This window comes from Danio aesculapii, chromosome 17, assembly GCF_903798145.1.
Source record: "Danio aesculapii chromosome 17, fDanAes4.1, whole genome shotgun sequence".
Taxonomy (NCBI): Eukaryota; Metazoa; Chordata; class Actinopteri; order Cypriniformes; family Danionidae; genus Danio; species Danio aesculapii.
In genome coordinates, this window is record NC_079451.1 from 45623619 (window position 1) to 45641512 (window position 17894).

Consider the following 17894-nt stretch of genomic DNA (forward strand, 5'->3'; position numbering starts at 1 on the left):
TATGTGAATGATCTGAATAACAAAGACTAGAAAGCATTAGAATGGGTTAATAGGGGCAAGTTGTTAGTGTTTGATGTGTTTGATGTTCAGTTAGTTGCAGATGAGATGTGTAGGATTGAACCACCACATACACAACCTGACAAAAGTCTTGTCGCCTATCCAGTTTTTAGGAACAACAAATAATAATCTTCTAACAAATAATAAGACTTCTAGTTGATCATTTGGTATCAGAAGTGGCTTATATGAAAGACAAAGGCCTCTAGATTACACTTATTTTACCAAAATAAAATATGATCATGCCTTGATTTTTAATTATTTAATAAGGACAGTAAGAATATAAAGTCATGGTACAGGGGAAAAAGAATGAATATTGTGTAGCTTGGAGGACCGCATCCATACATCTCTGCAATGAATCAAATAACTTAAGTCATCTGGAAAGGCGAAGAAAGCGTTCTTGCAGGACTCCCAGAGTTCATCAAGCTTCTTTGGATTCATCTTCAATACCTCTTCTCACCCAAGAAATGCTCAATGCCTCTTAATGTCTTACCCCAGACATGCTCAATAATTTTCATATCTGGTGACTGGTCTGGCCAATCCTGGAGCACCCTGACCTTCTTTGCTTTCAGGAATTTTGATGTGGAGGCTGAAGTATGAGAAGGAGTGCTATCCTGCTGGAGAATTTTGCAGTTCAACAGATGATTAATGGGAAAAATCTACCTTCTGCCACTTTTCCAAATGATCAACTAGAAGTCAAGTTATTATTTGTTGCTCTTACAACTGGGATCGGCAACAAGACGTTTGTCAAATAGTGTACAGTATCTGGAATCACACTTTAAATAAACATTATAAAGCACAATACAATTACTTTATCTTATTTATATAGGACCACTCAACAACAGTTGTTGACCATTGTGCTGTACACAAAATGTAAAATCATAATGGAATAAGAATGATAAAATTATATCAGAGTATAAAACATTAAACATAAAACAAGAAACATATGGAGAAAAAAAGCATTCACAGATGACTCTAGGCCTTTTCTATGAAATCATTTCAGTTTCCCCTTAAACAAAGATTATCCTAATAGAAAGGATTGACTAGGTTGATTATTTCACAAATTAATCTGGGAGCCTTTTAACAATTTCTGACTTGATGACCTAAAACATCTAGCAAATATGTTATTATTATTATTATTCTTCAGTGCTACTTGTTAATGATTTAGTTTGATGAATTCGTTTAGATTAGGGTTCAGAAATTCAGCCACTCAGAATAATGTGATGCAACTGCTATTAATGTGAGTTTGAACGCCATTTTATGTGTCATTTATTGCCAAATGGAAACTAGTAAACACAAACTAGTAAACATAAAGTTTTAAAATGAACATTAGAATGATGACTCAGTCAGAATCAAGAATATCGGTCACTCAGCATGTACTTTAAATAATTTTAAAGAGGTTTGATATTAGGCATGGGACGATAACTGTTTCAAGGTATATCGCAGTTTGGAAAAGTCAAGGTTTTAGAACCGTCAAAATTTTCTGCAATACCATTCCTAACGTATGAGTAAGATTTTTTTATTGAAGTTTTATATTTGTTTGTTTTTTAGGACAACAATATCTCCAGCAGAAAAGATATGCAAAGATGCAGTTTTAAATTGTAAAAAAATCTGTTTTTGAAACAAATGAAGACAGCAGAAATCAATAATTAATTTAGCCTGACATGTTTACTGTTCTAAAATATTTTAAATGTTTCTCAAAATAAAAAATATTGTGTTCAAAGGAGAAAAAAGTTTTAGTTTTTACTCAGACATTTAAAAAGAATATATTTTAGAGCAGTTATCACGATACTGTGAAACTGTGATATTTTTATCCAAGGTTATCATACAGTCAGAATCCTATACCGGCCCATGCCTATTTAATATACAGTTGAAGTCAGAATTATTAGCCCTCCTGAATTATTAGCCCCCCTGTATATTTTTTCAGAAACTTAATCCCTGCTCACACTGTGAGATTTCAGCCACAATTTTGTCGTCTGAGACAAATTTGGGAAATCCTAAAAGATTCCTGAAATTCTAGGCTAAAATCTGTGGTCTTTGATCATTGGTTAGACACAGACAGCAGCTTAGTGCCCGTTGCAATCAGATTTTCCCTTCGACGAAGTTCTGGCATCGTCAGAAGATTTCAGGCAATTTCCTGCTTTGTGACAACAGCTGCAATGAAGGTCAATCCAAGAACCAATAGAAGCACAGAATCTGATGAAAGATTCAGTTAAATCCATGCGACAATCCACACAGAATTGCCAACTGACCCAGCCGAGGCTCGAACCAGCGACCTTCTTGCTGTGAGGCGATCGAGCTAACCACTGCGCTACTTAAACACTACTTAAACATAATAGTTTTAATGTCTTATTTCTAAAAATTGAAATCTTTTATCTTTGCCAGGATGACAGTAAATAATATTTTACTAGATATTTTTCAAGATACTAGTATTTAGTTTAAAGTGACATTTAAAGGCTTAATTTGGTTAATTGGATTAATTAGGCAAATCATTGTATTAAATTTTATTTATTTTTTTTAAATAGCTGAAAGGGGCCAATAATATTGACCTTAAAATGTGTGTATAAAATTTTTATTATTAAAAACTGTTTTTATTCTAGTCAAAATCAAACCAATAAATCTTTCTCCAGAAGAAAACATATTATAGAAAATACTGTGAAAAATTCCTTGCTCTGTTAAACATCATTTGCAAAATATTTGAAAAAGAAAAAAAATCACAGGAGGTCTAATAATTTTGACTTCAACTGTATAATAATAAGATTATAAACCTTACAATTACCTCCCTTATTCTGCATTTCTGAATGCAGAATAATATTTAATTACTTGTGTTCTGTCATGTCTGGTGCGAACAGACAAATTGCTTGTCACCATGGAATCTTGTCACGTTGCGGGTTGTTAGGATATGGTGTTTAAAATGTGCTGTAAATTTTAGATTTTGTGTAGTTTACAAAGATATTATAAGTCCTACTTTTAAACAGGATCCCCAATAACAAGATTAAGGCAAATTTAAAATGATAGATAGGTGTCTGATTAATGGATAAACCCCTTACAGAGATTGGCAAAGCGGCTGTGTGTCTGTAAGGAGTGATCAGTCCATGCCTCTTCCCCTTGTGTTCAGTGATGGAGTCGAGTCTTCTGACCCTGAGTGAGTATAGACATAACCATGATAAACACATATACACACCCTTTACAGTATTCACAACACTTCACTTTTTCTGCATTTTATAATACAGCCTTATTACAAAGTTGATTAAATTAGTTACTTTACTCTATCCATTGTTTCTGTACAAAAGTGCATTCATCTCTCCCTCGAACCTGACTATTTTTTCAGTCTCTTTGTTTTAACAGACCAGACAAATTAATTTCATGGGGTTTGAGAGTGCTTCAGGTGGCTTTTGTCTAACTACAGTCAAATTGTAGAAACATCTCAAGGATCATCAAGATACATCTCAATTCAGTATTGTATGTCATGGAAAAAGCTGTGAATACTTATAGTGTATTGAACCCTTTTCACAAGACTGCCATGACGCGTTTAATTTTCATCAGAATCTTAAATCCTTAAGTTTTTAATATTTTGATTTTGTATGAACATTTATATGTATTTATTTTTGTATGATATCATTGTTGCATCAAATTACAAAAAAATGAATTACCGCTTATGCAAGGTGTTTATAATGAAGTATCTTTGGGGGCAAGAGAGTAAATTTGAAGTTTCTCTTCTGGCTGCCGTTATCAGTCTCGCACTATTTTTTTTTCTTTTTCTGAAAGTCTTGATAACACAATTGAGTAGTTTTTATTATTATTATTATTATTATTATTATTATTATTATTATTATTTCAGCAAATTTTCATTCAAAAGGTTTTTGGGATATGACGACTTCTGCTACTGAGAAACCTGGAAATGTGAAAAGGGTGCCTTAAGAAAATAATGAATTTAATCCTCTTTTAAATAAGGCTACAACAAAATACAGAATAACTGAAGCACTTTGAATACTTTTCAGATGCACTATATCATGTTCTGTTTTATATTCTAACTACTCTTAGGGGCCGATCACACCGAACATGCATTTACGTTCCAAAAACGCAAGGCGCACCACACTGCCTTATTTGTTGACAAGAAAAAAAGAAGTGCGGTGCACTTTTTTATGTCGCTAGGCAACAACTGAATCAGCTGGGTATTGTGCGTGAGTGTTGCTGTTGATATCAATATAGTTTTAATATTTAATAATATTGTGAAATTCAAGATTTGTGAAGTCATATAGCTTCGGATAACTCAGAACAGCAACCACTAGTCTCTCTTTCATCTTCAAAAGTCTCCAATGTTTTCTTGACAACACATACACTGCAGGTACCTCAGCAGAAAACCGGCCTCTGCTTTCGTTTGATTGGAGAATTTTTAAAAAAAGAAGAGAGTGACAGTGACGTAGCGCTTTTTCCGCTTGGAGTTTACTTTTTTCACTTGCGAGCGCACGGCGTTCAAGGACAAAAACGCGAGGTGCAGCAGGCGGTTAAAATGTGAAGCGCGCAGAGCACAAAAGCAGCACGCAAAACGCTCGCAGCCATTACTAAATCATCCAAAAAAGGAAGGTGCCTTTCAACGCAAAAAGCACGTTCGGTGTGATCAGCCCCTAACTAACTATTTTCTGATCTTCTCTCAGAGATCAACAGTCCGCTAGTTAACTGTAGTCTCAGATGTTTGAATGATTCAAGCCGTTTTGTTGAATAAATTTTAATTCATAAGGAAACAGTAATTTTAAAGAGTTGCTCTTTTGCATTATAAAAGGTCATGTTTTGGTTTTGGGGTCTCCAACAACAGGCTGATATGCATGCAAGGTCAAAAAAACACTTTCATTGTCTTATAATGTGCATTTATTTTACGTAATTATCTCAATCATTAGCATATTATTCGTTCAGTGATTCATTTGTTCCCAAACCTCCTTAGCGTGAAGCTAATCTGCGCTGATTGGTCCGATGACCCAGCCTGTTGTGATTGGTCAACGGCGTTCAGCGCGAGACAGAAAATGCCCACCATGGCTATGAAGTAGCACAGAGTACGTGTGAGCCCAATGCAGGAATGCAATAAAGCATTGCAGTTAAACACCAGCATATTACTCTACTATTAACCCTAAACCCAATAATAACAATGACATTCATTCAGTATCAATCCACACAGTGGCAAAAGTTGAACTATTTTGAAAACTGACCGCGCTGCACGTGTGACGAACAGTTGATGGTGGCCATTGTAAAGACAAACGGCAGGAGATTTAAATTGGTAAAAGGAAGAAGCACGCGTCGCGTTTTAAACGTGGTTTTCAACACACTATGTGAATAGACCCATAAAGATTTAACCTGAGAGATACAGTTCAAGCACTGATCTATAATAGATAAGTCATTAAGATCCACGTGAAGCAATTACAACTTATAACACACAATTAAACACATATTTTGCAAAATTACACAAAATGAGGCAACAATTTTAATGACACTTACGTGTTATGATCTGGAGGAAGAAGAAACTGGTCCAACAGTTACTGACAAAGTCCCTGTCAAAGTCTAACGAAGCCCCATACATAGTAGTCTCTGCTGCTCTATCTGTTAATAGCAAACGGCCAGCGAATCCCATGCTGCAGCATAGGTTATTATATCAATCATCAGAAAAATGACAGGAACAAACACATGGTTAACCCTTTATTCTCCGCAACCGAATCCATCTGTCAGTGATTTTCATCTTCACGTCATAATCAGTCCCGTGATCCCCAGCACCTTCGCTAGTGTCTGAAGGCAAATGTGCGTTCACATTTTACCGGTTCTGGAACTACATAATAGGTGATGTTGATGCGATCAAGCAACAGATCCTAACCCAACTAGATTCATTTATTTGAGTCTGAGTCGACTACTTTGTTAAAAGATCAATAGTTTTAAACATGCGCACTTTCAGGTTTAAACCTCAGCTGGATGTTTTCATTCACTTAGAGCTGTTACACACTGAATTAGTTTAAAAAATTTGAATTGCAAGTGGTAAAAACTGCCAAACTTTTTTTACATTTCTTTTAATCATCATTTTGAATCATCATTTTTTTAACTTACTGTTTTTACAGGGTGAAGAGAGATGTGTTAGTGACTCATCCCTGCACTGACTCTGACTGTCAGAACCTCATCAGTCAGAGAGTCAAAGATAAACACAAAACCAGCATGAAAAGGAAGTATGAGAAATTGTTTGAGGGAAACAAACCAGAAGAGAACCAAACCCTCCTGAACAGCATCTACACACAGCTCTACATCATAGAGGGAGAGAGTGAAGGAGTGAATGAAGAACATGAGGTTTTACAGATGGAGAAAACAGACAGAACACAAGACACTCCAATCTACTGCAATGACATCTTTAAACCCCTAAATAAACCAGAGCATGAGGAGAAAGACCAAAAGAAGACTGTTCTCACTAAAGGCATCGCTGGAATTGGAAAAACCGTCTCGGTGCAGAAGTTCATTCTAGACTGGAGTGAAGGAAAAGCCAGTCAGGATGTAGATTTCATGTTTGTGCTTCCATTTCGAGAGCTGAACTTGATTAAAGATCACCAGTACAGTCTTCACAGACTTCTGCTGGACTTTCATCCTGAACTTCAAGATCTGGACTCAGACATGTATGAGGAGTGTAAAGTCGTGTTCGTCTTTGATGGTCTGGATGAAAGCAGAATCCCACTGAAGTTTTCAGACGTTGAGAGAGTTAGTGATGTGAATGAGTCTTCATCAGTGGCTGTGTTGATGTCAAACCTTATCAGAGGAGATCTGCTTCCCTCTGCTCTCATCTGGATCACCTCCAGACCAGCAGCAGCCAATCAGATCCCCTCAATATACATCCACCGTCTGACAGAAATTCTGGGATTCAATGAGCTTCAGAAGGAGGAATATTTCAGGAAGAGAATCAGTGATGTGGGTCAAGCCAGACGAATCATCTCCCACATCAGAAGATCCAGAAGCCTCCACATCATGTGCCACATACCCGTCTTCTGCTGGATCTCAGCCACTGTGCTTCAGAAGCTCCTGAATGAAGATGACAGAGCAGAAATCCCTCAAACTCTGACTGAAATGTACATCCACTTCCTGCTGACTCAGATCAACATGAGGAACCAGAAGTATGAAGAGAGAGATCCAGAGAAACTCCTGAAGTCCAGCAGAGACGTGATTGTGAAACTTGCTGAACTGGCTCACAAACAACTGATGAAGGGCAATGTGATATTCTATGAAGAGGACCTGATTGAGAGCAGCATAGACATCACAGACGCCTCAGTGTATTCTGGGATTTGCACTGAGATCTTTAAAGTGGAATCTGTGATTCATCAGAGGAAAGTCTACAGCTTCATTCATTTAAGCTTTCAGGAGTTTCTCGCTGCTTTCTATGTGTTTAACTCACAATTAGTTGAGAATGAGATAAACTTTTTTTTGCACTCTCGACATCAGTTGTACAGTCATTGCAACCTTTTGTATAAGCGTGTAAAATCAGCAGTTGATGAATCCTTGCAGAGTGAAAATGGACATCTGGATTTGTTCCTGAGGTTTCTGCTGGGTATCTCACTGGACTCCAATCAGAGACTTTTAAAGGATTTATTGACTTGCACGGAGAAGAGCTTAGAAACCATCAAGAGAATCACACGGTACATTAAAGATAAAATCAAAGGTAATGAACAAATTTCAGCTGGCAAATGCATCAATCTGTTCCTCTGTCTGCTGGAAATGAAGGATCAGACTCTGTACGGAGAGATTCAGGACTTTGTGAAATCACAGAATCCCTCAGTGAAGAATCTCTCTCCATCTCACTGCTCAACTATCATCTACATGCTTCAGATATCAGAGGAGGCACTGAATGAGTTTGATCTGAAGAAATACAACACATCAGATGAGGGCCGAAGGAGACTGATACCAGCTGTGGTGAACTGCAGAAAAGCTCTGTGAGTATTCATTAAAATAATTTTTTTGACTTGTCATTATTTAGCACATGTACAGTGCAAACGGAAAGTATTCATAGCGGTTCACTTTTTCCACATTTTTTATGTTACAGCCTTATTTCAAAATGGATTAAATTAATTCCTCAACATTCTACACACAATACCCCATAATGACAATGTAAAAAAAGATTTTTTGAAATTGATGCAAACTAAAAAAAACAAAAAACTGAAAAATCACATGTACATGAGTATTAACAGCCTTTGCCATGAAGCTCTAAACTGAGCTCAGGTAAATTCTGTTTCCACTGATCATTCTTGAGTTGTTTCAGCAGCTTAATTGGAGTTCACCTGTGGTAAATTCAGGACATGAATGGACATGATTTGAAAAGGCATACACCTGTCTATATAAGGTGCCAGGGTTGAAAGTGCTTGTCAAAGCACAAACCAAGCATGAAGAAAAAGGAATTGTCTGTAGACGTCCGAAACAGGATTGACTCGAGGCACAAGGCTGGAGAAGGTTACAAAAAAATTTCTGCTGCTCTGAAAGTTCCAATGAGCACAGTGGCCTCCATCATCCGTAAGTGGAAGATGTTTGGAACCACCAGGACTTTTCCTGGAGCTGGCCGGCCAAGCTAAGTGATTGGGGAAAAATTTTATTTAATTGCCTCATCTTGGCACTTAAAGCATATGATTTAATTTTATTTAAATTAAAATTATTGGCTAAACATATTTTGCTATTATTATTATTATTATTATTATTTTTTTTTTTATTTATTTATTTTTACCTCAAATAATATCAGTTTCTGCACCCATCCACCCCACTGTCCCTTAGGTTGGTAACCACTGCCCTACAACGTACTAATTATTGTGGTCTAAAACCAGGTGTTTCAATTTCATTGTCCTGTATATATTCAGACTGAGATGTGCTTCATGTATTCTGTTAATTTATTTTATACAAGGGCATCTTCCCATGCAGCTATTTAAATGCTTGTTAATTATCTTAATATTGCATCATATGCATTATCTTGTGTTACAGACTTGCTGGCTGTAATCTCACTGATCAGTGTTGTGAAACTTTGTCTTCATCTCTACAATCTTCAAACTCACTGATAGAGCTGGACCTGAGTAACAATGACCTGCAGGATTCTGGGGTGAAGCTTCTCTCTGATGGACTGAGGAGTTCACACTGTCAACTGGAGATACTGAGGTTTGGGATTTTCAGTAAAATGTAATACATTGCAGAAAAATAATTTAATTGACATTTTAATGTCTAGTTCAGCACACACTTTTTCATTTTGAGGCTGCTACTTTTGGTAAAAATAGACAACTCAGAAATTGTGCATTTTGAAAGGAACAATAAGAATATTTCATCTCTGTTTTATTTAGATTGATGAGTTGTAATCTCACTAATCAGTGCTGTGAAAGTCTGTCTTCATCTTTACAATCGTCAAACTCAATAAGGGAGCTGGACCTGATTAACAATGACCTGCAGGATTCAGGGGTGAAGCTGCTCTCTAATGGACTGAAGAGCTCACACTGTCAACTGGAGATACTGAGGTTTGCAGATTTTGCTGAATGTAATATGCTTAAGACTCAGTAGGTTAGATCTTGTAAAGATGGCCCTAGACTTCTGGGTGCCCCAAGGTAAAGATTGTGAAGGGGCCACTGTAACTGAGGAAAAAACCCCAAACTTAAAACAGTCATTAGTTCAATAAAAAGTTAATTACAAACAATAACAAATGCAAATAAAAGAGGATGCAAATGAATAAAAGGCCAACTGAAAACAGTAGCCTACTGTATGTTGAATCAAGTTATCAGGTTTTTAAGAATAAACCAATGCATAGATTCACAGTAAGAATTAAATATACATTGATTCTTATTCGATTGTTTAATCAACATTAAATAACAATGTGGCATTCAGACTAAATGCACAGATCTATACTGGTATTTGTAACTTTAAAGGGGTGGTCCACTATGATATCATATTTTAAACTTTAGTTGATGTGTAATGTAGCTGTGTGAACGTAAACAGCATCTTTGAATGTAGTATGCTCAGTTCAATGCAAAAGGAGGCATTGGCTTTTACAGAGTTAGCTTAGCAAAGCCCACAGCGAAAAAGTTTGGGGACTAAAAATACATTCGGCTAGTGAGATCACAAATGCTTTAGGTTATGCGCAGTTACCACCCGCATACACCCCGTGCAGTAAAGTGGCGTGGCCCGTGGTGCTGTAATGTTATAGCAGGCAAAGCTAAAATGGTGTCCAAACGTTGCTATTTCCACAGAGCTTGCTCTGTTTCAGTATTTGGGCTTCCAAAGGACACGACACAAAGAGAGAAGTGCTTACAGTTTAATTGTAATTATGTTCTAGAGAATTATAAAAAATATATAGCTAGGATTTGACAAAGGAGAGCTTCCAGAATCTCTCCCAGTTCAGTGCTGGATTCAGCTAAAAACTCCTCAAAGGAGCAGCTCCAACCATAATAGAAGAAGCTGTGGACTGTGATCCACAACCTGTAAGTATTTTTATTTGTTAAAATTGATTTATTACATGCACAGTGTCTAGCGTTAACAGTATGTTGTATCAAGGACTTAAACAAGGGTGTAAACCAGTGGTCACCAAACTTGTTCCTGGAGGGCCGGTGTCCAGCAGATTTTAGCTCCAACCCTACTCAAAAACACCTGAACAAGCTAATCAAGGTGTTACAAGGTATACTTGAAAGACCCAGGCAGGTGTGTTGAGGCAAGTTGGAGCTAAACCCTGCAGGGACACCGGCCCTCCAGGACCGAGAATGGTGACCCCTGGTGTAAACAATGGGAAATGCTGTTTTGCACGTTAACAATTTAGCTACAAATTCATATTTATCAGTCAAACCCCTCTAAACACCAACAATCTTCACCAGTTCTGCAGTGTCTCGATGCGGACACTTTCCCTATGTTCTACATCTCAAATAATAACTTGCAAAATATATGTGTTATATGTGTGATAATGTTTCATATTACTTACACATGCTTATTTTGAATATATGTGCAAGACACTTGTCAGATTTTATTTTTAAGAGCAGGTGTGAGATTCAGCTGTGTCCTTTTCATGTTCTGTCTAATTCAGACTCAAACTGATACGGCTAACAGCTACTCTCACTGACAATTGTTTACACAGCGCAAAAGCATGTGGTTGTAGGGGCATGATGCTTGTCCTGGTGACATGGAGCCACTCCACATTATGTTAGCTTACCAATCAGAGCCTCTTGAGGGCAAGCCTTTCAGAGGAACTAGGAAATATGAGAGTCGTTTTCATGTTAGCTGAGTAGTCTGTATAAAATCAAAGTAAGATATATGAAAAAATGACATGATTTTCTACAAGTGAATCATGAGCACACATTGCTTTGCATCTTATAAACAACCAAGCCTTAAAATTACACTGTGGACCACCCCTTTAAGGTACCAATCATGTTCCTTTCTTAAAGGTACAGTCAAAGCAACCTATTTTATACCTTTGTTTTTGTGTGTGTAAAGTATTATTTATTTATATTTAAAATATTTTTATATATATAAAGATTGGCATGCTGTCAGCTCAGTGATCAATGTTGTGAAAGTCTGTCTTCATCTCTACAATCATCAAACTCACTGAGAGAGCTGGACCTCAGTAACAATGACCTGCAGGATTCAGGAATGAAGCTGCTCTCTGTTGGACTGATGAGTTTACATTGTAAACTGGACATACTGAGGTGAGAAAAACAGATTAACTTTTTATGTGCTACACTGAATGAATGAGTGATTTAATGTAAAGCAGAGGGTCACACTTTATTTTGATGGTCCGTTTGTTGAATTAAAGTTACATTGCAACTAATTCTCATTAGATTATAAGTAGACTGTTAGGGAAGACTTACGGTTATGGCGGTGAGGTGAGCAGACGCGTTTTTCTCGTGCTTAATTGCTTTTCAATAAATCCTGCATAATATTCCAGAGAGAGGTCATATAAAGAGACAAAACTGTAAGCATAAGAGTAAACCACTTCAAACATGCCAAAAAAAGCGCCTAAGGAGAAGAAAATGGAGAGCTGCGAGGAGGTCAGCAGCTAGGTGAAGGGGAGCCATGCTTACCGGAGCAGACACGCTGACGTGTCCGCAGACGCTGAACAAGTCATAAACATGGAAAATCCATCAACAAAGGACCTTATGCTTGCCATAACAGCTTTCAAACCAAACTTTAACACAAAAATCAACGGTGTACTGATGGTACTGATGGATACTGAAATAAGAATTGTCCAAATGGATGGGAAAGACTGTAGCGGGCGTATAATGGAGGCCGAAATGCGAATATCTACGGCAGAAGACGAGATACAAATCCTTAAAGGATTTGTAGACTGTTAGGTTGGGGTTACGGTTAGTGTAAGTTGACACGTACTTGCAAAGATTCTTATAGTCAGTTAAATGTCTGTTGAAGGAGCAGTATCAACAGATATTATGCAGACAGTCTAATAATACTGAAATGGACCATAAAAATAAAGTGTTACCAAGCAGAGTTACAGGAACACACTGTCAATCTGAGTTGATATGACATTGAGTGTTTGTGTGTGTTTGTAGATTATCTGGCTGTATGGTGACTGAGGAAGGCTGTTGTTTTCTGGCTTCAGCTCTGAGATTAAACCCCTCACACCTGAGTGAGCTGGATCTGAGCTACAATTACACAGGACAATCTTTAGTGGAGCTGCTCTGTGATTCAAAATACAGACTGGACACGCTCAAGTATGTTCAACACTAACAACAATGCTGTCAACAGGTGCACATTAAAGTAATTAAAAAATTGCTATAGTTTGAAGATCTTGTGACACGATCAGCACATTATGAGTAAAGTAGCATTCATATTGGTTTAATTGAATTAAAGGTATGGTCCACTACGATATACTATTTTAAACTTTAGTTGATGTGTAATGTAGCTGTGTGAACATAAACAACATCTCTGAATGTAATACGCTCTAAGTTCAATGCAAAGGGAGACATTGGCTTTTACAGAGTTAGCTTAGCAAAGCCTAAGGCGAATGAAGTTTGGGGACTACAAAAAAAATACATCTGGGCTGATGAGATTACAAACACTTCAGGTTACGCACATTTACCACGTGCACACACCCTGCACAGCGCAGGGGCATGGCCAGAGGTGCTGTAATATTACAGCAGAGAGAGCTAAAATGCTGTCCAAACGCTGTTATTTCCACAGAGCAATTTCTGTATTTGGGCTTCCAAAAGACACGACACAAAGACAGAAGTGCTTACAGTTTAATTTAAATTATGTTCTAGAGAATTATAAAAATATAGATATAAAGTGCTAGCATTTGACAAAACACTCTCCCAGTTCAGTGCTGGATTCAGCTAAAACTCCTTAAAGGAGCAGCTCCAACAAGCAGAAGCTGTGGATTGTGAGCCTGTGTACTTACTGTGTAAGTATTTTTATTTGTTAAAATTGATCTATGACATGCACATTATCTAGCGTTAAAGGTATGTTGTAGCAAGGATGTAAACAACAGGGAAATGCTGTTTGGCACTGTTACCAATTTAGCTACAAATTCATATTTATCCATCAAACCGCTGTAAACACCCACAATCTTCAGCAACTCTGCAGTGTCTCTCTATAGGCAGCTTTTCCTGTGTTCTACATCTCAAATAATAAAATTGCTAAATATATGCCATTGTTTTATATTACTTACACATGTATATCGCAGATATATGTGAAAAACATTTAACGCGTTGAGTTGGGTAAAAAAAGATATAGGACAGCTCGCCAACTCGTGTTGCAGCAGAAAAATCAATCAAAGCTCACAGGGGACGCATCCCACATCTCGCGCTTTATTCTTCTGTTCAGCAGTGCCGCTGTATATTACAGAAAAATAACTTAATTTGAGCATCAGAGAAAATAAAAAATAAACATCGGCCTCACACACATGTGCTTCTCGTGTTACATGCATCTACAGACTGTTCACACACACACACATACACACACACACAGATAAAATTGTGATTCTCCATTGTGAGGAGCCACACCCTATTTTCACTTGTTACAGACACCTGTTAGGTTTAATTTTAGAGAGCAGGCATGAGGTTCATCCTTTTCATTTTCTGTCTGATTCAGGCTCAAACTGATACTGCTAACAGCTACTCTCACTGACAATGGCTGTTTCTCAATTCCGAGAACGGACTTGCGTTCTTGTGTAGACCAGTCTTGCCAGGTCACCTCAGAAGAACGAACTCGGGAGACCACGAGAACAGAGGAGTCCTCTAAGAAATGAGATGCTGCGTGTTTCCTGATGGTCACATGACCTTCTTGCGTTTTTAATGGAAAATTATTTAAACATTACAGCATTCATAAAACAATCTTTTGTTTTTCCCCTTTTCAAACTATACACCATGCATAAAGACTTTACAAATACACGATGCACAATACAAATACAACAAATTTTAATACGAATTTCAGCAAGTAAACACCCTTAATGTGTTTATACCTTTATTAAAATTTTCATGGTGATGTTTTTATTCACCGTTTCATTTAGGGAAACTCCTGATAAGTTATATCTATGAACTTATAATACTAATAATAAACCTATATAAAATGCTGCGCTTTCCACCTCCAGTCGCGATGACTTCTGGGACTTCTAGAGCGAGATCGGTGCTCAAGTCTGCATCGATGCGTCCTCGATATCAAGAACACATCCAGGAAGTTTCACGCGTCCTCCGTTCTTGTGTATTGGAACTGAACTTTGGCAGCTGATGATGATGTTACACGAGAACACGAGGACGCAAGACCACTGAAGAACGCATATTGAGAAACAGCCAGTGTTTACACAGGAGAGGCAAAGCACATGCTTGTGGAGGTGTGACTCTTTAATCAGACTCAGCTGTTCAATCAGACTCTTTTGAGGGCGGGCCTTTCAGAGGAACTAGGAAACGTTTTCATGTTAGTAGAGTAGTTGTATACAATCAAAGTAAGATATATAAACAAATACCAGGATTTTCTACAAGTGAAGCATGAGCACACATTTCTTTGCATCTTATAAACACAACCAGGCCTTAAAAATACACTCTGGACCACCCCTTTATTCCTGACAAGAACTGTGAAACCGGAAGAAGCCTTGCAGATTTTGGAGATGTTTATAAGTTAGATATTTATAAGATGCCACTCCCAGACATGTAAAATATATCAAGTAACTATTAAGATGATTACTTTTACTTCAGTAATTATTTCAAGAACTACTTGTGTGTATTTTTTAAAGGGCCCCTATTATGGGTATTTGAAAAAGACCTTCCATGTAGTGTGTAACACAGCTCTAAGTGAAGTAATATCCAGCTAAGGCTTAAATCTGAAAGTGCACCGTGTTTAAAACTATTGATTTATTTATGAAAGAGTCGACTCAGAGTGCTTCAAATGAGTCTATGTGAGGAATCTATTCAAATGAAATTACGGGATTTTTCCGAGAGAAATAACAAAATGGGAGGGTGGCGGGAGATGGGTCTGAAATACGGGAGACTCCCGTGAAAAACAGGAGTGTTGGCAGGTATGCTCACACATACACTCTGCACTCTGACTGCTTCAATATTGTTGATATGTCGTGCCCGGCATTTCACTCTGTCTCGTGCTGAACGCTGTCGACCAATCGCAACAGGCGGTCATCGGTCCAATCAGTGCAGATTAGCTTTGCGCTAAGGAGGGGTTTGGGAACAAATGAATCGCTGAACTAATCATATGGGAGTCGCTAGGATAATTAGGTATAAATAAATGCATATTATAAGACAATGAAAGTGTTTTTTGACCTTGCATGCATATCAGTATGTTGTTGGAGACCCCCAAAACCAAAATATGACCATTTATAATGTATAATAGGGGCTCTTTAAGATATTTACTTTTGTCTGTCTGAAGCTGGTCACACACCGGATGCACATGACAGTTGGAAAAATCGTACACCAGACGCACACATTCGAAAGTTATTTAAAATGAAACTATTCAGATGGCGCTCTGTGGTGGAGCAAAAATATGAACAGTGTGCTGAGTTGTAGCTGAGCACTGCGGACAGCTGCCGACTTGTGGCGCCAGTGTGCGTACCCTATTAGAAATCTATGTTTAGAATTCTAAAGTGCATGGCATTGTGTGATGCGGCGCGTCGCTGAGCGGCACATCCGGTGTGGACCTCCTCATGTGTCCTCTTCCTTATTATGTAAACTATACAGGTGTCACATATTTGGTTATAGTGTGGATCATGGAGGAGACTTCAGGATCACAACAGGACCACAGAAATGTAGGTCTCTATCTCACACACACAAACTCACAGTAATTGTTGTGTTGTGATAAGCTGTACACCTCATCATCTCTTTTCTTTTGTTCAGATATCTGTGATCTCACATTGGATGTAAACACAGCACACACTAAACTCGCTCTGTCTGAGGGGAACAGAACGGTGACACGTGTGAAGAAGAAGCGGTCATATCCTGTTCGTTCAGAGAGATTTGATGAGTGTCTTCAGGTTCTGTCCAGAGAGAGTCTGACTGGACGCTGTTACTGGGAGGCTGAATGGAGTGGGAACATTTCCATATCAGTGGTATATAATGGTATAAGCAGGAAAGAATGGAGTGATGATAGTTTGTTTGGATTTAATGAAAAGTCCTGGAGTGTGATCTATTGTAATGGCAGTTTTACTGTTGGACATAATGACAAAAGCACAGAAATACATGTCCCTCACTGCTCTAACAGAGCAGGAGTGTATCTGGACCGGACAGCTGGCACTCTGTCCTTCTACAGTGTCTCTGACACGCACACACTCACACACTTACACACATTTAAAACCAAATTCACTGAAACACTCTATGCTGGAATTGTTTTTTTTTCTGATGGTTCAGTGTCTCTATGTGGAATTAAACAGCTTCCACAGAGAAAGAGCTGAACTATCTATGGGCTCTGACACACATTCAGCACCATTTTCACCAAACCACTCTGTTGGGTTTGGAGTTTGTTCTTCTGGTAAAGCAGTGTTTTTTTGTGACATCTGATATTTCTTCTGGGTGGCACGGTGACTCAGTGGTTAGCACTGTTGCCTTACAGCAAGAAGGTCGCTGGTTTGAGTCCCGGCTGGGCCAGTTGGCATTTTTGTGTGGAGTTTTCATGTTCTCCCCTTGTTAGTGTCTGTTTCTGCTGGGTGCTCTAATTTCCCCCACAGTCCAGAGACATGTACTATAAAATGTATGAACTAAATTAGGTGTATGTGTGTGTGAATACGAGAGTGTATGGGTGTTTCCCAGTACCTGGTTGTGACTGGAAGGGCATCTGCTGCATAAAACATATGCTGGAATAGTTGGCAGTCCATTCTGCTGTGGCAACGTCTGATAAATCAGTGACTAAGCTGAAGGAAAATGAATGAATGACATTTTCTTCTTTGTAAAAGAACTTACAATGGTCTATATTGTACGCTGATATTTTTCTTCGGATAATTTTTTTTATCCTGTTTCTTACAAATCATTACAGCTGTGAAATAAATATTAACAAATTAAATTTTTAATAAAAGACAAAAAAATAAAAATGTCTTAGTTTTTTGTTATTCATTTGTTATTCATGCAAAGAGATTCTTCTTTTATGTATTCACAAAAGCCTGGAATGAGATTCCACAGCAACTAAAAACAATACCAACACTGAGACTTTTTTAAAAATCCCATGCTCGTCATCTGATGGTCAACTATCACTGTAGCCACTGAGATAGTAGCCTGCTTTTCTCTATTTTATATGTTTGGTCATTGTTTGTACTATTTTCATGTGTTGATGGATGAGATGGCAAGTATGTCTGTCGTTTTTACGTCCTGCAGTGCAGGAACCTGCTGAAAAACAGCATTCATGCTGAGTCAGCCCCGATTATCTTTTAATCT

The 17894-nt window shown here is 37.9% G+C and overlaps 1 protein-coding gene across 1 annotated transcript in view; it reads left to right on the top strand.

Annotated features, from left to right (window-relative positions):
- The window catches only part of LOC130244919 (NACHT, LRR and PYD domains-containing protein 3-like), a 17855-nt gene extending 660 nt beyond the window's left edge, over positions 1–17195 (top strand). The window contains exons 2-8 of the mRNA XM_056477495.1: positions 3107–3199; positions 6153–8000; positions 9034–9204; positions 9384–9554; positions 12582–12743; positions 16233–16279; positions 16368–17195. Coding sequence (XP_056333470.1) covers positions 3107–3199; positions 6153–8000; positions 9034–9204; positions 9384–9554; positions 12582–12743; positions 16233–16279; positions 16368–16921 — 3046 coding nt within the window. The 3' untranslated portion in view covers positions 16922–17195. The remainder of the gene's footprint in view (positions 1–3106; positions 3200–6152; positions 8001–9033; positions 9205–9383; positions 9555–12581; positions 12744–16232; positions 16280–16367) is intronic.
- The last annotated feature ends 699 nt before the right edge of the window (positions 17196–17894 follow it).